At 36.8% G+C, this 23393-nt stretch overlaps 1 protein-coding gene across 2 annotated transcripts in view; it reads left to right on the top strand.

Annotated features, from left to right (window-relative positions):
- Positions 1-23393, top strand: part of LOC150099876 (M-phase inducer phosphatase-like) — a 399908-nt gene that overhangs the window by 121529 nt on the left and 254986 nt on the right. For both annotated transcript variants that reach the window (XM_090404127.1, XM_090404129.1), the window contains exon 6: positions 22122-22226. In XM_090404127.1, coding sequence (XP_090260253.1) covers positions 22122-22226 — 105 coding nt within the window. The remainder of the gene's footprint in view (positions 1-22121; positions 22227-23393) is intronic.

Below are 23393 nucleotides of genomic sequence, written 5' to 3'. Positions count from 1 at the left end.
ATCACAATCCACAGGTAAGAAAAAGACATAAAAATGAAAATTACAAATTTCAGTAGAGCTATAAATATTATAAATCAGGTTTTTAAAACTTCAAAGGTACAAAAACATACTCAGATTAGAGCTTATAAAACATTAGCAAGACCAGTTCTGACGTGAGTGAGGCATCATCACATTCCTGACATCTACCCTCAAGGGGTGTACAGGATATGATAGTACTAATTTGAAAAATTCACATCATTACTAACTTTCTATCTACAATTTTCCTCCAAATCAGTCTGTTACTTGTCAAGACTCTAACATTATTAGATCTTATGTATCTATCGTCTAAGGCACTTTGTACTGTATCAATCCACCTATATCTTGGCCTTCCTCTGGGTCGTTTTCCTGCCAACCTGGCAGAGAAAGACTTGTTTTGCTAATCTTTCTTCGCCCATTCTGTTTAAGTGACCACACCACGTGAGATTAGCTCTGCTAATGCATTCTTGGTTGACGACAATGTCAACTTCTTTCCTAATATCCTTGTTTTTAATATGATATTGCCATTGATGCCATCTGTTCATGCCTCTAATCTTCCTCAGGACTTATATCTGCGGTTTCTAGTCTTTCGTCAAGTGTTTTACTTCTGACCCAGCTTTCAGATCCATAAGTTAAAACTGGGTTGAACACTTTCTTGTATACAGCTAATTTAGTGTTCTGCATAATTTCTCTCTTATTCCATATGAATTTATTCACTTGACTTCCTACCATACCAGCTTTGTTGATTCTGTTGTCTATTTCTATATTTAATTTATCATCTTCACTAAAAATCGTGCCTATGTAGCTGAAATGTTTTACTTGTTCTACAGGTTCTCCGTTCACATTGCACTTGCCATTTTCTACGATTCTACCTATTTTCATTTTCTTTGTCTTTTTATTGCTGACCTTCACTCCATATCTAATACAACAGTTGTTCAATTTAGTCAGGGAATCTTGCAGACTTGTAGCAGATTTATTTAGAAGTATAACATCATCGGCATAAAGCAAATAGCTCAGATTAACATCTCCAATTTTGATATCAGGTTTAATACCTGTTTCCTTCATAATGTGACCCATATAGATAATGAATAAGTGAGGGGATAATGTACATCCTAGTCTCACACCACATTTAACATTAAACCATCTTTCTGTACTTCCTTCAATTCTAACTGCTGACTTACTCAAATAAAGACAAAGTATTGCTTGATATAATGTCCCACTGACAGAAGTGTATTGAATAGCTTCTCTCTTGGCACCTTGTCATATTCCTTTTTCAGATCAACAAAACTTAAATACAGAACTTTGTTATATTCCCATGCTTTCTCAACTATTTGTCATAAAGTGAAGATCTGATCCTGACAGCCTCTCTATTTGTCCTGAATCCAGCTTGTTCTTCACCAAGCTTTTCTTCCACAATTCTTCTCAACCGTTTCTCAAGTATACTGGCATAAATCTAACCCGGAACAATCAGAAGGGAAATACCTCTGTAATTCTCACATTCAGTTTTATTTCCCTTTTTATATATGGGTACTATTAGTGCGCTACTCCAATCATCGGGAATTCGTCCCTCTGTCGAGGCCTTCTGAACTATGCAGTGTAGCCACTGTAAGACTTTTATACCACCATACTTCAACATTTCTGGTCGAATATCATCTACTCTTGCTGCCTTTCCACATTTCAAACCTTTCATGGCTTTTTCTACTTCAAGTATGGATATGTATTCCTGACTGTATGCCTGTTGAGTATTTTTTACCACTGTGCTATCACTGCTTGTTTCATTTAGTAATTTTTCGAAGTAATTACTCCATTCTCCAAGGATATATTTTTCTCCCGTTTTCATGTCACCTTTATCATCTTTAACTCCTTTTACTGCACTCTTTCCTCCATTTCTAAGTTTCTTCAACAACCTTTAGAATATCTTACCACCTTCTTGATATTTATTTTCTATGTTCTTGCCAAAGTCCTCCTATGACTTTTGTTTAACTAGTTTTACACAGTGTTTAGCTTTCGTACATTTGTCTCTGTATTCTCTAAGAGCACAAGCTGACTTATTTTCCAGGAACTTTTGATATGCTTTCTTCTTTTCCTTCACTGTCTCTTTAACTTCCTGTGTCCACCATGGAGTTCTGATTTTTCTATCCTTGCAGACAACCTCACCACATGCATCTCTGGCTGGATCAGTCAGGGTTTTCTTCAAGGTTTGCCACTGAATCTCCAAAGTTTGGTTCTTGTTCTCAAACTCTTTCATTTTTTCTTCAATAATCTTTGTGTCTTTTAGCCTACAGTTAACATCTGAAAGCTGCTCAACTTTTATTCGCTTTATGACTTTCTTGCATGTCATTCTTTTCAATATGAAATTCAATGTTATCCTGCTGAAGACTAAATAGTGATCACTTCCTATTTCAAATCCTCTGTACACTCTGTTGTCCTGCACCAGGTAGAAAACATCACTATCAACAATAACATAGTCAGTGAGACTTTTCTTATTCCTTTTCTTATGCCTCTTCTCTCCATGTGAATCTGTGCACATTTTAATGTTGGAACATGGTGTTATTAATAACCAGTCCGTATCCTGAGCAGAAATCCAACAGGTATTTTGCCATTATTATTAGCTTTGCTCTTTTCTCCAAATTTTCCCAAAATATTGTATGTCTGACAATCATTTCCTACTCTGCTATTTAGATCCCCAACAAGGACCAACTTTTCCTTTTTCATTGTGTCAGTAGCTTTCTCGAGAGCCTCAAAAAAATTCCTCCACTTCTACCTTAGTAGAACCTTCTGTGGGACCATAGGCACAAATAAGTTTCATTGTCCAGTTCCCGATTCTGATATTTGCCCACATCACTCTACCGGAGACTGCCTACCATTTAAGAAGATTAGCCTTGTATTTATTGTTGAATACTATGGCTACTCCTTCTTTTCCTTGATTATCGTTGCCTGAATATAACATTTTGTATTTATTGCTCAGAAAGATCTCGCCAGTTTTTGTCTTTTTTGTTTCAGTCACCCCTATTATGTTGATCTGGTACTTATCTAATTTCTCACCTAGCTCCATTTCTTTGCCATTCAGGCTTCTTATGTTGATAGAACCGATCTTTAACTCTCATGTTGTTGAGTTGGGTGTGCTTTCAGATTTGAAAGTGATCCATGGACAATTAAAAAAGGAGATGAGAGAAGAATAACTGCAGCAGAAATGAGATGTATGTGAAGAACCACAGGATACACCTTGTTAAATCATAAAAGAAATCATGGAAGGAATTAATAAATAACCAGTAATAGAATTTTTTTTGCACTTGTTAAGACTATAATAAATTTAGTTTAATCCTTTATCCAAGTGTAATCAAACAAACTGCGCCTGAAGTGTTTTCAGGACTGAGTCAACTCATGGTAAAGGTGCACCAAGGTCTCATCACTGTTTGCCTTAGTATCTCCCATAATGCAAAGCACATCTCCTTACGGATATGTATAATGCTATGCATTAAGGGAAGGGCCACTACCCAGACCAGTTTAGACTTTTATTGAATGTTCAAGTACAGGTCAAACTCCAAAAAATTCAGCATTGTTCCCCTCAGTAATAGGATCACCCTGTAACTGAGAAGAACTCTCAGAACCGGTTGGCTCTACACCGTTGCTGGTTCACTCCACCACCGAGCAGAGCCGCTCATTTGCTCATATCTCATCTGAGGGGTAACAGCAATAGCTGTGCCTCAGTTAACTTCATGGGCTACAGCATTGCCATTCATTATTTTCAACTTATAATAGATTGTCATTGGATGTTGTGTGTTAGTAGGGTGAATGAATTCAAGAACAATTATGAAAGCTGGTACATGCAGCATGTGACCTCCCTCGATGAGTCCCCGGAATCAGGAACTCATCCCCCTGAATCCCTCTTAATAATAATTATTATTGTTATACAGTAGATGCCGTTTATTGCGATTACTTTGGGACAGTTACTTTTCGATAACAAAAACCAGTGATAACATTAAGCAAAGAATGTAAAAAATTGCATTATTTATTTCATTTTATTGTTATGAATATTATTAAATTTAATTATATTTATATATGTTATAATTATATCTGTTTAACATTGTGATGGAGGTGGTGACGGAGGGGGTGAGAGAAGATGCGCCTTGGACAATGTTGTATGGAGATAACATCTTGCTGTGTGCAGATTCAAGAGAAGAAGCAGGAACTAAACTCGAAAGATGGAGAAAAGTACTGGAAGAGAGAGGTGTGAGACTGAGCAGAAGTAAGACAGAGTATATGTTTTGTACAGTGGGTGGTGGCCAGGAGACAGATCTGGAGCTGGAAGGAAATGCCATCAGGAAGGTGAGGGACTTTAGATACTTAGGTTCAACAGTGGAAGAAGATGGATGAGCTGAAAAGGAAGTGGGATGCAGGATACAAGCGGGTTGGAGGAACTGGAGGGAGATGGCTGGAGTGTTATGCGATAAGAGGGTGCCGATCAATCTGAAAGGCAAAATCTATAGGACAGTAGTGAGGCCAGCTATGATGTATTTTATAGAAACTGTGGCCCTGAGGAAAAATAACATCAGCGGGATGGAATTAGCAGAGATGAGAATGCTTAGGTGTATGTGCGGTGTGACCAGAAAGGATCATCTGAGAAATGACTACGTCAGGGGAACAGTGAAAGTTACGAACTTAGGAGCGAAAATACAGGAGGCAAGGTTGAGATGGTTTGGTCATGTGATGAGGAGGGAGGACGAATGTGGGAAGAAGGGTCATGCAGATGGATGTGCAAGGAGGGCGGAAACGTGGGCGGTCAAAGAAGAGATGGAGGGAGCTGGTAGAAGAGGACTTGAGGATGAAGTACTTGGATGTGGTGACAGCGCAAGACAGGAGGATGTGGAGGAGACTCATCAACTGTGACCCCACTTAAGTGGGAGAAGCTGCAGAAGAAGAAGAATATTATTAAATTTAATTAATTTAAAAAACTTATGTAGTGAGGGGATATCATGTGTTTGATACATTAGTGGCCCATTAATTGAAGCATTCTTTTCATGAACATTACTGAACCAAATTTTTAATGCTATTTATTTTGTTTTCAAATGTACTACAGTAGTAACTGGTACGACATTATTTACAACAAATTAGGTTGATACATTATAAATGAGAACCACTTAAATTAATAGATAAATTATACAGGGAATGAAAAGTAAAAAATGAAGGGGAAAAAAAGTACATATAAGTTTTATACAATAAATATGGTCAAATGTTCTTCTATTATCTTGTGCATTCAACTGCTCTTTCTGTGCAGGATATAAGGTCCTCTTTTGTGCAAGGCAATTGAAGAAGGGGGCAAGAAAAGTGCTCCATGGACTGGTTTGCCACACACTCACAATTATTTGATTTCGTTCCTGCACGATGTGAGTACCCTTTAGGGGAAGCTGAAGCTGCTACCAACCAAACGCAAGTGATAATTTTTAATGTTGATTCAACTTGAGTGTCATTACCAGATTGGGCTCTCTTCTGATCCATGTTCTAATTAGTAAGAGCTGAAGTTTCAATGTGTGATCTGTTTTTTTAAGATCTTACACAAGACTGTTTGTGAAATTTTTAAATGTACAGCGGCACTGTGCTGACTCATTTTGGGCAACTTATAACACTACAAAATTCTTTGCTTTTCTTGAAAAGATAAATCTTTGTTTTTTACTTGCTTCTGCCATAATGCTAAGGGCTGTTTTAAACAGCACAAAAATAAACTCAAAAAATCACATTTCGACTGTATGGAAGATTAAGATTATATGAAGATACTAACCTTCATTTACCTGGAAGATATATGATTTATAGAAGAATAAGATTGAAAGAAGATTAACACAAAAGACAAAAGTCAGATTTTGACGAATGTTCATTGTGAAATTTTCTCCTAATTAACCCTTAAAGTTCTTAAGTCCGAGATGCAAAAGGCTAAATATTTGAGGATTTTGATAACAGTAACTGGAACTTTGATTATAATAGACGGATTATTTTTAATTAATTTTAAATGGTGCATTTTGGGACTGACTGATTTTGAAACAATAGCCAATTGATAATATTATCTGCGATCCCAATAAATGGATTCTACTGTATTTTAAAACACACAAGTCATTTTAATGTATTAGATATACACTAAGAAGAATAAAAATAATATATACACTGAATAAGTTGTATAAATGAAAATATAATACAATAGAGCAATTATATTTATAACAATACAATTGATAATAATAGATTAGTAAAAAGTAATACTACACATTGGATATAACTTTATCCAAGTTATATATATATATATATATATATATATATTTATTATGACCATAATGATTACCTGGGTGGTTGCCAGCAGTGTGAGGACCTCTGTGAGAAAAGAGTATATGTGGAACTACAAAGGGGGGGGGGGTGATTATGAAGAGCTCAGGAGACAACTTGCAGGTGTAGCATGGAATGAGGGGGGTTAGCTGGAAAAGAGATAAATGCAGCTTAGAGAATTTTCAAGAACTATCTAGTAGATGCAATGTCTAAATGTATTCCAAGGGTCAGAAGGTTAAGTAAGGTAGGTGTGATGTTGGAAGTTTTTTCACTTGGTTAGACTATAAATTATATATTTAGTTTAATCCTTTATCCAAGTGTAAGCAAACAAACTTTATGCGTGAAGTATCTTCAGGACTGGGACAACTCATGGCAAAGGTAGACTAAGTTCTCATCACTTTCCTTAGTATCCCATAATGTGAAGCACATCTCCTTGAGACATGTATAATGCTATGCATTGTTGCAGGGGTCACTACCCTGACCAGTTTTGACCTTTATTGAGGTCTCTTCATTGACATTGGATTACTGGATATCACACCCCCAAACACAACTTGTTGATAGGCATCAACAAGTTGTGTTGGGGGAGTGATATCCAGGAAATGGAAAGTTACTAATGGTGTGTGCTTCAGATGTCTGTTTTAGGGCCATTACTGTTTAACTTGTATATTAATGATATTGGTGAAGATTTGAATGGGAATATTCAGTTGTTTGCAGATGATGTAAAGTTGGGGTGAACCATGAAGAGTAGAGAAGATGTGGCCTTACAAGAAGACGTGAATAAATTGAGTGATTGGGCACAGGAATGGGGATGTGAATTCCATGTTGCAAAATGTAAGGTTTTAAAATTTGGGAAACAAACATGGGATGTAGAATTTATGCTTGGTGGGGATATATTATAAGGGATCTGGGGTTGGTAGCAGATAAGGATCTGATATTTAGAGGACACATAGCCAAAATTGTGATTATAACACAAATGTTTCTGGGAGTGATGCAGAGGACACTATCTTGTAAAAGTGGGGAGATTCTTGTTCCATTGTATGAGGCTTTAATTAGTTCACGCATGGACTGTTGTGCCCAGATTTGGTTACCTTGTTTTCAGAAGGATGGAGAGATGTTGGAATGGGTCCAGAGGCAACTGACTAAGGTAGTTTCTGAACCTCTGGAAAGGCAAATATGAGGAAAGATTGAGAAGATGCAAATTGCAGAGTCTGGTGTACAGGAGGAAGATGTGAGATATGATAGAGACCTACAAGTTAGTAAGGGGTTGTTATAATATCAATGTTGGAGTGGTTCTACAGAAAATAGTAGGAGATCAGGGGAGAACCAGAGGTCATCCCTGGAAACTGAAAAGCAGGTTTTTTCGTGCAGAGTTGTGAATGATTGGAATGCCTTGCCTGAGAGTGTGGTGTCTGCAGAGAATTTGAGTGCATTTAACGCACAGTATGATGAGATGTGTGTATGATAAAAGGACCTCCCAGATGGAATCTTTAACTCCATGAGGTCCTGGGTAATAATAATATATATATATTTAATGAGAATCACTTATATTACTATATAGTTGAATGTTAAATCAGAATATATCTAATTTATTTTTAAAGACACTACTAGTTTCTTCTTTCTAGAAGACTTCGTTGGGTAGGTAATACATAGAAGAAAAAAGCAATGCACAAAAAACGTTACTTAGTTACATCACTAAAGATTTAAATTTGTAACGGATTGCTCAAATTAGAATGGATTGCTCAAATTAGAATGGATTGGCAGACCAGCTGCATTGTTGTGCTCGTGCTCAAGTACATGGTAACATTATTTAGTCCCATGAGGTAGTCTCTCAATCTTTTTCTAAAAGTGCATTCTGATATTATAGACTTTATTTCATTCAGCAGTTAATTGTAGCTGCTTGTTGCTAAATGCTCAGAATATTTGAAACAAATATCTTGGTTCATCTTGGGAACTACTACCAAGTTCCAGCCACAACATAAACCATAGTCTACAGTATATACACAGAAAAATTTATAATGTTATTTCTTACATGTAGTGTATACAGTTATATAAAGTTTCTGTAATGGCAGAATGCTAAGAATGACAAATAGATCACTAGTTGAATATGTGAAGAAAGGTAATGGCTATAGCTCTGATTATTCTATTTTGTATTTGAATCAAAGGAAGTGGATTGTTGTAGTAATGTCCACCCTAACAGGTGATACCATATTACAGGGAAGAATTTGCTCATGAATAATATAAATGAGCATCTCAAAAATGCTGAATTGACAATTTTTTTTACATAAAATATTCTGTTAATTACGAACCTCAATTTGATTTTTAAAGATGTGATTCAGAAGTTCCATTTCAGGTTGCTGTCAACATCAATGCCCAAATGCTTTACTTCGAATAATTTGAAGAGAGAGAGATATTCAGTCATTTGATGATGATGCAAAGTTTGGTTAGGTAATATTAATCAAGGTGATGTAGAAAGCTTACAGAATAATTTAAATAGGCCCAGAGGATGGGCAGAATATTATGGACGTCAATTTAATGTGGACATATTGATAAAGTAGCTAGGGTAGCTCACAGCCTTATTTCGTTATTGAAGGACACAATAACAAACAGTTATCATTCGTCTTTATAACTCCTTGATATGACCACATCTGGATTACTGTGCTCAGATCTGGTCACCTAAGTTTCTTGGGAATGAGGAAGTGGTGGAGAGGATCCAGAGGCGAGTGACCAAGTTGGAGAGTGGTCTGTGGAATGCTGCCCTATTAGGATAGATTGAGGGTTTGTAGATTGCAAAAGTTGGTTGATAGGCAAGGTGGGGGGAACAATATGATAGAAACATTTAAGTTACTTAAAAGATTTTATAGGATTAATACAAAGGAATATTTCAACATTTGGCTAGAGGTGTCAAAACAAGAGATCATCCCTGGTAAGAGTGTTGTTATCAAAAGGATGAGGACCTAGATTTTTCACTTGGAGAATGGTGAATGAATAGAACGGGTTGCCTGAGGCAATTATAAGTGGTTTGTTTGTTAATGATTTCAAGGAGAGGTATGATAGGTATTGTGTTGATAATTTGGGTCTCCCATGAGACTGAGGACTCCATGGACATACCTGTGCAATAATAATAATAACAATAATTTTATTGTTCTCCCAAAGAGGCTGTAATCTTTCAAGGGCAACAGTTGCTTTATCAATGTTCACTTTAATGTCAAGTTTTGGACAGCTGTGTTGTACATTACCTAGGTAGTATAAATAAATTAAAGATACCAAGAAATTATATTCTTGGTTTAATCCTTTATCCAAGTGTTAGCAAACAAGTTTGCGTGTGAAGTACTTCACGACTAGGCAACTCATATATATATATATAGGGTGTCCCCTAATTCTTAGTGCAGTTTAAACTTTAATAGATCCAACATTATAAAAGTTACAGATTTATAGTATATAATAGCTTAAAGAGTATGTAATTAAGTTTTATCTACAATGATTTGTTTCTTATTAGTGCTCAACATGACCGCCATCTTGTGTGATACATGTAACTAGGTGATTTTCGAAGTTCCGGAAAACATTTAGTAGTTGTTGCTGAGAAGTGATTACGTTGATTGCATTTGTAATTTTAAGGTCATTGAGAGAATCGGGTTTTGAAGCATTCATGACTGTTTTGATGTGATACCATAAGAAAAAGTCTAACAGAATCAGGTCAGGTGACCGAGGTGGCCATGCAAGAGAACCTCCTCTATCGATCCCACCTGTCTGTGAAAGTGTCATCCAGAAACTTTTGTACTTGTGCCACATAGTGACAGGCTGCCCCATCCTGTTGGAAAATGGTTTTATTCATAAGATTTAATTTTCTTTAATTCAGGAATAAAAATATTTTGAAGCATTGCTAAATAAGATTCACCCCCTGACAGTGGGCTCATCAAAGCGGCCCAATAATGCAACACCTCCTAACCACTCATCACACATTAACTTTAAGTGAGCCTCTTTCATGTTGCCACATTTCCTGAGGCTTCTCTGTACCCCAAATGTAGCAATTGTGATGGTTAACTTTCCCACTTATGTGGAATATTGCTTCATCTGAAAAAAGTCAGCATGTCAATAACATCTGTGTCATTTTCCATTTGTGTCGTAATTTTGTAAGCATGTTTATGGAGTTGCTGGTTAGAATTCTGTGCACTGTGGTTTTTGGTATATTTAATTCATCAGCAGCATGCTGCACTGATTCCTTGGTACTCTTATCAAATGCCCTTTCAATTTCGACCACATTTGCTTCCCTTGATGAATGTCTCCCTGATCTGGGTTTATCATGCATTGATCCAGTTTCTTTGAATTTTTTCATCCAGTTATTAATTAAATTTCTGTGGAGAGCCTCCTTGTTATAATGGGCAGAAAATTTTCTTCTTACTGCTGTTATGGACTTGAGTTCAGCAAGCCACAGGATGCAATTGACTTTTTCTTCCATCAATTCTAACATTTGCCATCTGCAATCAACCAGTCTAGAAAAAAAAATAAGAAAAATGTAATGAAATAATAATATTCATGCATCAAAAATTCTAATAGTTATACTTTCAAATGATATTTATTGCAACTCTGTAACTTTGATACTTTTGAAGCAGTTAAAGATCAAAACTGCACTAAGAATTATGGGACACCCTTTTTTTGTGTGTAGAGAGAGAGAGAAAGGCTAATGATTTCACATCACTTATCTTAGTATCCCATGATCTGAAGCACATATCCTTACAGACATGTATAATACTATGCACTATGGGAAGGATCACTAGCCAGACTGATTTCGACCTTTGTTGAGGTGCCATCAGTGGGATCCAGACCCAGTAGTGATACCAAGGTTGAAGTAATGTTTATATTTCCAGAGTCATATTTCCATATACAAGCAGCCATGCCACACATTATTACTAAAATACTCTGGATTAGAGATAATGTTGAGAGTTTTTTGGATTAGAGATAATGTTGGCAAATAAAGCAAAGAGGAAAGTGCACCGATATGACTAGCACGATTACACTTTCCTCTTTGCTTTATTTGCCTAATACCCAAGGGTATGAGGCAATTAAAGCATATAGCACTAAGTAATCAACTTTACATTTCTGTTATATAATAGTTATATATACATCACAAACATGAATAGTTACAGTATCTTTGGTCGTATTAATGTGTGTGTTGCAGGTTTTGTACAGTGAAGAAGCAGTTTTTTTTCTTTTTTTTATTAATTTTTGAACTTTCTTCCTTATTTATTTTGTGTGTTTATTTTTGTGATTATTGTATGTTAAGAAATTGCTACAAAAACCATGTAATCTGATATGCCCTCTGAACTTCAACGCCATGTCCAAAACCGCACCCAAGTCTCTGTCTTCATCAGTTTCCTGCAGTTTAGTTCTATCAATATAGTACGCAGCTTCTTATCTCTTCCCAAAGTGCATTACCTTACACTTGGCAACATTAAACTGGCAGCCATTTACCTTTTTCCATACTGTTAGTATGTTTAAGTCTTCCTGTGGGATCTCTGCATCACCTTCATTTACCATTGCTTTTCCCAGTTTAGCATCGTGTGCAAACAACCTGTCAAATCATTTTTTATATCATTGATATTCAAATTAAACAACAGAGGACCAAGTACTGAGTCCTGTGTTATATCACTGGTCACGTGCTTTCTCCTGGACTAAACTCCTCCATAAACCACTGTTTGATATCTGTCTGTCAGCTAGCAAATGTGGGATAGATTTATATCTATCCCCCAATTGCCTCAATTTATGCAATAGAGTTCTACATGAAGTCTTGTCAGATGCTTTTGTGAAGTCTAGCAGTATCACTGAGTAACCATTTCCTGTATCTAATTCCATTGTCAATTGATTAAAACAAATTACTAAGGCAAGACCTACCTTTCACAAAACCATGTTGTCCCTTATATTCCTATCCACCCAGTCTTGAATTCTGTCTTTCACCAATTTCACCAGTACCTTAACCTCCTGAGATGCTGATTGGCCTATAATTTGCTTCCTTCCTCTCTCTCTCTCTCTCTCTCTTGGAGCCTCCTTTATACAATGGGACTATTTTCCCCTCTTTCCACTCCAGTTGCACCTTCCCACTATCGAGGCTTAAATTAAATCGCTTGGTCAGAGGAGCTGATAATTCCTCACACATTCTCGTAATATACAGGCCAATATGCCATCTAATCTCACGGCTGTGTTTGTATTGAGGTTCTGCAATATTTTAAGTACTTCAATTTCTTCAGTGTCACATCTGGCATTGCAACATCACCACCTAGATGGTACAGTCCCTGCAAAATGCTCACTCAGTAATTCAACTATATGGTTTGGTTCTGTTACCTTCCTACCATCAGCACTGTTTAAAATCATCCTTCTGTAGTCATTCCTCCTTTTAATTGCTACATAGTGAAATAACTCCTTAGGGCTTATTTTGACCTTGTCAGCTAGCTTTCTCTACTAATTGTTGAACAGCGGGAAGGAGTGATGACAAGAGGCCATCCCTGGAAGTTACGAAAGGAAACTGTGAGCAAGAGGGTAAGGAGTGGTGTCTTTGCATGGAGGGTGATTGAACCATGGAATGCATTGCCTGATGGAGTGGTGAGAGCGAGAACAGTCATTGAGTTTAAAGAGTGGTATGATAGACTTTGTGTTTCTCAGGGGGGGGACCTCCCATCGATGAGTCTTGACAGACTTTATGTCTTAGGAAGGACCTCCCACGAAGAGTCTTTTGACTCCATGGAGGCCTGAATAATAATAATAATTAGCTTTGGCTTTCTATACCATACAATCACTTGTACTTCATGGGCATGCTAATCACTGTTTAGCATGCCCGTGAACATTTTCTTTATAATCTCTCGCCTTTTCTTTGTGTGTAACTTTTGCTTAATGAAACTAGTCATCCATGATTTATCCTTCTGACTCTAGGTATATGTTCAGATACTGCTTTCTACAAACATCTCTTGGCCACCTCCCATGCACCAATATCTCTGCTCTCCAAATCTTATGCCACTGCTCTGCTGAACACTGTCTCCTCAGCTTGTCATAATCTCCTGCTTTGCAATTCTGCATATATCCCTTCTTAATAGAAAATCCTGCATATCTGCCAATCTACCAGATCAAGATTACTTGACTCCAAATGATTACTTGATTACTTTCTCCAAATGGAGACAGTATAGCTAGATTGGTTAAGTTCTCTGATGCAGTAATCAGATCCAGCACTGTTGAACGTCATGTCCCCTCCATTACATGTTGCCCGTGGTAATCATCTTTCTCAGCAGCTGTATAAATTCCATTTCCTTCTTTGCCTGTGACCATTCCTCCTCCTAGTCTGTCTCCATAGTTGAAATCTCCTATAATAATTACTTAACCCGTACTCATCATACTAATTTGCGAGTGCATGCTATCTACGTTCTCCCATATATCCCCAGATTATAACAGCAGCCAATTACATATTTAGCTCTGTTGGCCTCTATTTCACACTAGAGAGTCTCAAATGAACTACACTCTGAATCCCTGTTCCCCCTAATGTACTTCTACCCTTTTTGGCTTTAATTCCTCTGCTATCATTAGCACAATCCCTCCCCACATCCTGTTTCTTCTCTCCTCTCTGAAGCTACTATATCCCTTGCATTCTCTTCTTATGACCACATCATCCTTGGTCAACTGCAACTCACTTATTCCCATAACATTTGGCCAAGTTGTGTGCTAACCAATGCCAAAATCTCCTCATCCCTATTTTGAATATTTCTAGCATCAGTAACTGCAATTCCCCCTTCATCCCACAATTTCCCTTATACCTTGTGTTATTTAGCCGACTAAAGTTAATTGTAGGTGCTACATTTTGCATCATGTGATCACTCTCCCACTTACTAACTCCTAGGTTACCTGGATCCGCTCTCACCTACACTTCACCTAAACATTCTAGTTTCCCTGACTTTGTACTTCCGAAATCTCACTGAACAGCACTTTCTGAAAACTCCTGACACCAGCTCCATTTAGATGCAAGCCATCCACCATGTGTGTGTGCGTGTCATTTCTTCCATCAAACCCACTCTACAAATCCACAAACTTCACACCATTCCTCCTGCACAGTCTGCAACTGACTCATTCACAATCATAGCTCACTGTCTCAGCTTGCCGCTATCATACTGTGGCAACAGGCTCATGGCTTTTGCTTTCTCACTCTTCTTTTTCTCATGCATGAGCAACTCTTTCATGTCTTCTTGCATACCATGCTTGTCACATGCTAAATCATTTGTACCAGCCAAATTAAGCATCTCTTTCACCTTAACTCTTTGCATTCTTACAGCATCATTGACATCCTTTATCTTAGCTTCAAGAAAACACCATTTCATCACACTCTCCTGAAGGACTCCTCATATCAATGAATCATCATACAGTATCTGATCCTTATTTTCACTCCCTCATGTTCTGCTTTCTCTCCCCTTTCTTTCTCTTCAGTGTCATGCTTTACTCCAGGTGTTTCTCCAACCACACAATCTTATGTTTTGTTTTGTGAAGAAATCCATGTATCTGTAATGGAAAATAATGGAAAGCAAGTAATGGAAAAGACATGCTCATGAAACACTCTTGACAAACACATTCCCCTGTTACATTCTTCTTCCAAAAATCTTTCATTCCGTGAATGCCATTCATTTCATACATGTTGCAGTGAATGTAATCATAATATTAAAATCGCCTGCTATTGTTTTGTGCATTGGCACCATGATCCACAATACAGTATACAATAAAACAAATATTAAATCTTTAAAAATAGAAAAATTCAGCACCTTACCCATACAGTTAATCACATAAACACTTATAATTATGCAAAAAAAAGACTTAATTGTCACTAAAAATTTCCAAAAAGAATCCATCTTTTGGCACCGATATTCACCACTTGCACCACCTTCCACCCTCTAATTGTAAGTCTTTATTATCTGGAAAGATATAAATAAGATTGGACATTAGTAAAAAGAAGATAATTAATGCATTAGGAGAAAGAGTGTTGATGAAAGGACAATGCCAGCCTAAATTCTGGCATGAACCAGAGAGGAAGCTGACAAACCATTCTCAAAAAAAGGTAGGACAGAGACAGAAAGAAGGATGTGATGACATAGTTGATCATATACCTTGGAAATATCCATGGGTTAAGGCTTAAGTGCTGGGAAAAACTCATGATAAAAGTTAATGTAGTGCACTAGGAAGCACTAGGAAACAAAAGAACTACTTAATGTTGCAATATCATCTCAGTTAGAGAGACATCGTCAGGGAGTACAAAACTAACTGAAACATGTTGAAGAATAACTAGAATCCTAATTAGGTGTGGCACCTTCTATGGTGGACACCAATTTGTGACCCTAGGATGTAAACTGAGGTATTGAAATATTAGTGTTTCTCATATTTTGGAAAGTTTTATGCAACTATATTTATTTAAATAAGACTAATTTTTAAGAGCAGCATCAGCAGATTCTAAAAACTGTCTTTCTCTTCTACATTTACTGTCATGGAGCATGATTGTCTTTTTCCAGTTGATTCTGTAGATATATTTATATGTTCTTCCACTTGGATGGTAGCTGATCTTCCTGTCTGATCCGTTCATAGTATTCCGACTTGCAGGAGCAAGGAATTCTATATACATCTGGAACTGAGAAGTGAGTGAATTTGTCTTTAATGGAATGGATAAGGATAGCTAGTTTTAAGTTGGGCTTGAAAGTGGTGCAAAGATTGTATTTAAGATTCTGGATATTTCTTCTGATGTTCCTCAGACATAGAGGATGGTAATAGCATTACTAAAATCTTTCTGACGAGAAGGTCATGGATTGGTGGAATGATTATTTTTTTGATATTGTGGGAATACGAACTCTAATCATTAGATAGAAAAGTGTGGTGTTTATGATTAACCACGCTACCGGCCAAGACGTCTATAGACGTTCACTTTATCATGGATGCGAAGTGCTTATTAAAATTGTAATACCATTGTTACAACAATGAAATATATGATGGATACGAAGCGTATGGGGATGCGTATTTGATCCACAACGGCCGGTAAGGTGGTTAAGTAAGTTCTGTTTCAACAGAGGTCTCATTGGAACAAATGTTATGAGATGAGTAAGCGTTTTTATGACACCATATTGTTGAGTGGGGCGGGGGGGGGGATTTGTGAATGTACCATCTGCCTGTTTGAGTGGGTTTTCTATATACTGAAAAGGACAGGTTACCATTAGGTAGGTGGGTGACAAAGGTGTCTAGAAAGATTAATTTTAAAAGGCTAGACTAATAATAGTCTAGCCTTTGAAAATTTGTTTTTCCATAGTAAATTGGATTCTAGGGTTGAAAGTTTTTTTCAGTTGGTTATACTATAAATTAAAGATGCCAAGAAGTTATATTCTTAGTTTCATCCTTTATCCAAGCATATGCAAACAAAGTTTGCACGTAAAGTAACTTCACAACTGGACAATTCATATATATATATAGAGGCTAATGAATTCACATCACTTGCCAAATAGAAAATACATCACCTACATATCTCAATCAGATAGGTTTGAGAGGGGCTGAGTCAAGAGCTTGTTTTTCAAAATTTCCCATATAATGCAATATATGGGATATATGAGAAGCATATATCCTTACAAATATATGTTTCCCATATATCCTTACAGACGTGTATAATGCTATGCATTATGGGAAGGGTGAAATTTTCATATAAGCATATACCTCTTGAGCCACTTAAAGGTTCATGTTCAAGAGAAGCCCATTTGTGAAATTTGTAAGAAAGAATTTTTATGTAAGGGTGACCTCAAAATTCACATGAGGATTCACACTGATATGAAACATTTCTGTTGTGAAATGAGTAATGGCCCTTCCCATAATGCATAGCATTATACATGTCTGTAAGGATACATGTATAATGTATCCTTACAGACATGTAAGGATACATTATTGATGTGAAGTCATTGGCCTCTATATACAAGTAGCCCAGTTGTGAAATGACTTGAAGTGCAAACTTTGTTTGCTTACACCTGGATAAAGGATGAATCCAAGAATATAATTTCTTGACATCATTAATTTATGGATTCTAGAGTGAAGGCTATTGAAGTGACATAGAAAAGTATCTAATGTGTCTGGGCCATGAGACCAAAGAGAAAGGACATCACTTACATATCTCAACCAGATATGGTTGAGATAGGTTTGAGAGGAGGCTGAGACAAGATCTTGTTTTTCAAAATTTCCCATAAAAAGTTTTGCAAGGTGTGGGGGTGAGAGGGAGATTCCATGGAGGTGTACCCTTTATTTGTTTATAAATTTTGTTCTTCCAAGAGAAATAACTGGAATGGATAGCAAAGGAAAGGAAGTCAATGATATCAAGGGTGAGGAACTTTTTTTAACAGTAATAAGTTGTCATTTATGGGAATGTTAGTGAACAATGAGGCGATGTCAAAACTCACTAGGATATCAGTAACAGTCATAATTTCAATGGAGCTTTTGAAAATGGAAGAATTTTTTTTATGTATGATGTGGTATGACCAGTAAGGGGTGGGGAGAAGAGATTTTGCTGTTTGGATAATTTATAGCAAGGAAAATCAGTGGTACTACTATATGGGTGGTGGCAGTGGGGAAACTGGGTTTATGAATCTTAGGTAAGCCATATATCCGGAGGTGGGGGGGGCACGGCAACTAAAGGGTTCGAGTTTTTTTGTGACATCAGGGGGCCAGATAGAAACTTTTTTGAGTAGACTTTTTAGTTTCTTGATTTGTGATTTTCTAGGATCATAATCTAAATGTCTCTAGGTGGGGTGTTCACTGACATCGAGGATAATGGTAGCATTTCCCTTGTCGACCTAGTAATGACTATGCTGTTGTCTTTACATAGTTTATTAATCCCCAACTGGCCATGACATCTATAGATGTACAGCTAAATCTGGATACAATTCTGTAACACCTATTAAATAACATAGATAAGAAGTGCAGTTTGGTCTCACTATTTCATCCACCTCGGCTGTTAGGGAGGTTAAGAGAATTAAGCCGGCAGGGAGATATATTTCTTTTATGAGAATAAGATCCAGAAAGTGAATTGTTGACGTCACTTTGGATGAGTTATTTGCACAAATTAATTTTGTTGGGCAGACTAATATCTGTGTATATAGTATCTATCTGTGTAATGAGTGGGTTTTTTTCTGTAGACTGTGAAGGTCAGAGATCCATTTGGTTGTCTTGTAATTAGGATGTCTAGGAAGGGCAGACTGTTGTTACTTTCTATTTCTGTTTTGAATGAGATCCTTGGATGTTGGCTGTTCGAATGGGATAAGAAAGTTAGGTGTCTCGGCCATGTGGCCAAATTTCAAACACATTCTCCACATAGCATAGCAAAATAGTGGGTTTAAGGGAGAAATTTAGGGCATTCTTTTGAAATGTCTCCATGAAAAATTTAGTCATGGGGGGGGGGGAAGAGTTGAGCCCATGGCTGCTGTACCCTTGATTTGTTTCTAGAATTTTCCTTGCCAAATAAAAATGCTTGCCAAGCTAAAAAAAAAAAATGTCACTTCCTAAGCAGCAGATGTGACCAACAAACTAAAGATACATCCTCTTTTCCAGAATCCCCTACAATTCCAGAACCCCTGCCTCCCAATTTATGGACTTCAAAATTCCATAAAGGGGATGCATCTCTACACCCAATTCTAGATGGTATAGACTCGTCTACCTACAAACTAGCTAAATATTTAGCCAACGTACTTTCCTGTACCACTTGTCACATATCAGAAATGCAGCCCATTTTAAGTCCAGGATACAAGACCCTATACCAACTTAATGGTCAGTTTCAATATCGCCTCCTTATTTACAAAAGAGCCACTAAAAGTTAAAATTCTACAAGTAGAATTTCCTTCTGATATCTCAACCCTGCTTCAGTTCAATATGAACTTGGGCTATTTTATTTGGTGAGGAAAATTCTAGAAACAAATTGAGGGTACAGCCATGGGCTCCCCTCTTTCTCCACTCTTCATTAACTTTTTCAAGGTGACATTTGAAAAGAATGCCTAAATTTCCCCCATCTCATAAACCCACTATTTGGCTATACTATGTGAATGATGTGTTTGCAATTTGTCCACATAGTTGGGGGGGGACACCTTATAACTTTCCTATCCCATTTGAACAGCCAACATACAAGGATCTAATTCAAAACAGAAATAGAAAATAACAACAGTCTGCCGTTCCTGGACCCCCTAGTTACAAGACAACCAAATGGATCTCTGACCCTCATTAGTCTACAGAAAATCCCCACACACACAGGTAGATACATCCATCAACAGTCATATCACCTTCCCCTCTCAACAATTTGAAGCTATAAAAACCTTAGTCCATTGGGCAAAAATAATTTGCTCAGATAACATTGCACTGAACACGCAACTCACCCACATTAAAAACATTATGTTGGCTAAATGGCTCTACGCCTCCCACCAAATAAAAAGAATTTTAACACCACAGACCTATATCATCCATCCCTTCCAAGCATAATTTACAGCAAATCCATCACCATCCCCTAAAATCGTGGTGTCTCAGAAAAACTGGGCAAGATCTTAAAAAAGCACAATCTTGTGACCACTTATAAAACCACACAAAAAAAGCTAGCAGCCTTATTTGCTCCCCCAAAGACCAGCTGCAATGTCTGGATTTACTTAGAGTGTACCCGGTAACCTGCAACAGCAACCTTTCATATTACAGACAAACAGTTAGTACAGCCAATACTCTTATATCAGAGCACCAAGATTACATCCAATTCCACCAATACCTGCTGCTCAGGATTAGCAGACCATGTCCTGGATACCTGGCACAGGATCCAGTGGAAAAAAGTCACCTTGCTCCACCGAAGCAAATTTAAGTTTGAGAGGCTTTTCCTTGAATCTGGTACAGCTTTTACCAACTGTCCCAACCTAAACAAATATGGTTGTATCAAGTGACCTTTATAAATGGGGAAACCATCATTGGCAGATAGTCAGCCCAATGGTCAAGAAGTCCCAACCATAGCCAATAGGTGACGTAATTATAGTACTTTAGGTCTTCCTGTATCTCTCCTGTTCTATCTTTGTTATTGAAGTGTGCCTGCATGCATGTGTTTAATACCAGTGTATTAATCCTTGAAGATGCCAATTTAACTTCAGTGACATACAGGAAGTAATGATTAAATATTTTTGTTATTATCAAGTCCATGTTAATTTCCTTAAACAATATATGATGCATTACTTGAACAATCTCTTCTGCATCTGTCACATGCATACTATCTACATCCAGTTCAGTTATTCTTTCATACTCTTTCTTTCTGTCTGTAGCTTACAGAGCCAGTTTGTTTTCATACTCAGACATAGCTTTCCATACAATATTTTGAACTCTTATGACCTGCTCCTTATAATTTTCATTACTGACATTATCCTTATTATTCCTTCCACATAATCTTTTTTTTTTTTAAGAATCTCTTACTTAAAAAGATTACACACTCATTTCACGTGTACTGTGTTTATTCTTCAAACTCTAGTTACACATACCAATATCACACCATTTATGTAATTTTTAAATGTTTCCCACCCATCTAGCAAACAATACCATGGGACATAGCCTTATTTATCCACACGTCTCTTGAGCTGCAGCAGTGCACTGCATGTTTGAAATTTGTTCAATCCCCATGCTCTGATCATTATCCTGTAGCTTTTCTCATGATATTGATTTAAGCTGACTATGGAGCTTTTTGTAATCAACATCTAATGGTTCTACATATATTCCTTTTTACTGAATGCTTTTTACCTGCTTGGTAATGTTGATGTTTGATTCATCATGACATGTTGGTGGCTATCATGCTGCCAAATGATGTGTGCTCAGTCCATGTTCCTTGATTAAAATTTTCCATTAGGATCATCCTTATTTTATAGATTCAGTAGCGTAATCTAGATTGGGAAAACTGAAAAAATAAAAAAATCCAATTGCTTTCTTATTAGGACAGATATTACATCATCATACATGTGAAGTAGCACAGCATACAATATATTTATACTTTTTTTCTAAGTATATCTTTGATTTGTAGGACTTTGTTATTACATCCTGAAGTAATTACACACTCATTTCACGTGTACTGTGTTTATTCTTCAAACTCTAGTTACACATACCAATATCACACCATTTATGTAATTTTTAAATGTTTCCCACCCATCTAGCAAACAATACCATGGGACATAGCCTTATTTATCCACACGTCTCTTGAGCTGCACGTCTCTAATCTAATCCTCTCTAATCTCTAATCCTCTGGTAGCAAACAATACCATGGGACATAGCCTTATTTATCCACACGTCTCTTGAGCTGCACGTCTCTAATCTAATCCTCTCTAATCTCTAATCCTCTGGAATGTCGAGTATGAGGAAAGATTGAAAAGATGTAATTTGCAGAGTCTAGTGGAGAGAAGGAAGAGGGGAGATATGATAGAGACCTACAAGTTGGTAAGGGGTTGTTATAGGATCAATGGTGGAGAAGTTCTACAGAGAATAGTGGGAGATCAGGGGAGAACCAGAGGTCATGCCTGGAAACTGTATAAAGAGGGTGTGAGTAGGGGAGTGAGAGGCAGGTTTTTTTCGTGCAGAGTTGTGAATAATTGGAATGCCTTGCCTGAGAGTGTGGTGTCTGCAAGGAGTTTGAATGTGTTTAAGACCCGGTATGATGAGATGTGTGTGAGATAAAAGGACCTCCTAGATGAGTCTTTGACTCCATGAGGTCTTGTTTAATAATAATAATAATAATAATAATAATTTCATTTTATTTCCAGGATTCCTCAGAGCTTCTTGAGAACAAAGAAAATTTAAGTAATGCAGTTTCTCAGGATGCGAGAACTAGCACCGAGATTTCAGTGTCTAACTGTTGCTTACATAAGGTTAATATACTTATATTAATTAAGTAAATTTTTTGAATCAAGCCATTATGACTTCATTTTGATGAGATGTCATTAATAATACTTCACATGTAAATGTCAGCATTTATGTAAAATGTGAAAGTTTTAGAAAAATTGAAAATAAAGTATTAACATAGTTTCATACTTTTATCGGTACACTTTTTTTTTTGTCTGGATTGTACAGGAAATATATTGCAATATTTTTATTATATTACATATTTTCAAAGGTTTTGTTTATGATTGTATACAATATAACTATGACATTTCATAGTTATATTGAAATACAATATCCTGATATGTATGTACATCGAAGGTTATACAGTATAGTGTGACAGTACTGATCAATTAAATGTACATGATTAATTACCTCATATCAACAATTTTCCTCCAAATTAGTAAGCACAAAATTGTCAAGTCTTATATTTCTATTCTGTAGGGCACTTTGATGCATCAATCCAGCTAGAGCTTAGTTTTCTGTTGGGTCTTTTTCCTGCCATCTTTGTATCAAGGATCCATTTTAGTAACCTTTAGTCTCCTATTGGGGTGCTTAAGGTTCAAAGCTGTATAACTGCGAGGAGACCTCCACATAGTCTTTTAAGGAATGCGGAGAACTGATTGTAGTTTCTGATCTAATGTTCAATCCTCACCGTCTCGTGGTATACCCTATTAGGTATCTACCTGGAACAAGGATGGGCTGGCAATTTAGGATTTAACCAACCAGTCAAATTGTATTCTTATTGCCTTAAACCACAATGTAAAATGATGGTACAACATGACAGAATTTCATACTGGCTGGGGTATTGCCTGGTTAAACCAGGCCCACATTGTTTTTCATCAGGGAACCAGGGTGAATAGCAAAAAAGTCAGCTGCTGGAACAAATTGCAGAACACACCTCAATTCAACATCAACAGAGTTCAAGATTCACACTATCAGCATAAGAAGCATCAATGGAAAGGAAATGGAACGAGCAGAATAATTTGATAAGTACCAGATCGACATAATAGGCATGACTGAAACAAAAAAGACAAAAACATATGAGATCTTTCTAAATAACAAATACAAAATGCTATATTCAGGCAATCACAATCAAGGAAAAGGAGGAGTAACTATAGTATTCAACACTAAATATGAGAATAATCTTCTTTGAA

Source organism: Typopeltis vanoorti, chromosome 14 (genome assembly GCF_054136105.1).
Source record: "Typopeltis vanoorti isolate ZY-2024b chromosome 14, IOZ_Tvanoo_1.0, whole genome shotgun sequence".
Lineage (NCBI taxonomy): Eukaryota > Metazoa > Arthropoda > Arachnida > Uropygi > Thelyphonidae > Typopeltis > Typopeltis vanoorti.
This window is presented reverse-complemented; position numbering and strand designations above follow the sequence as displayed.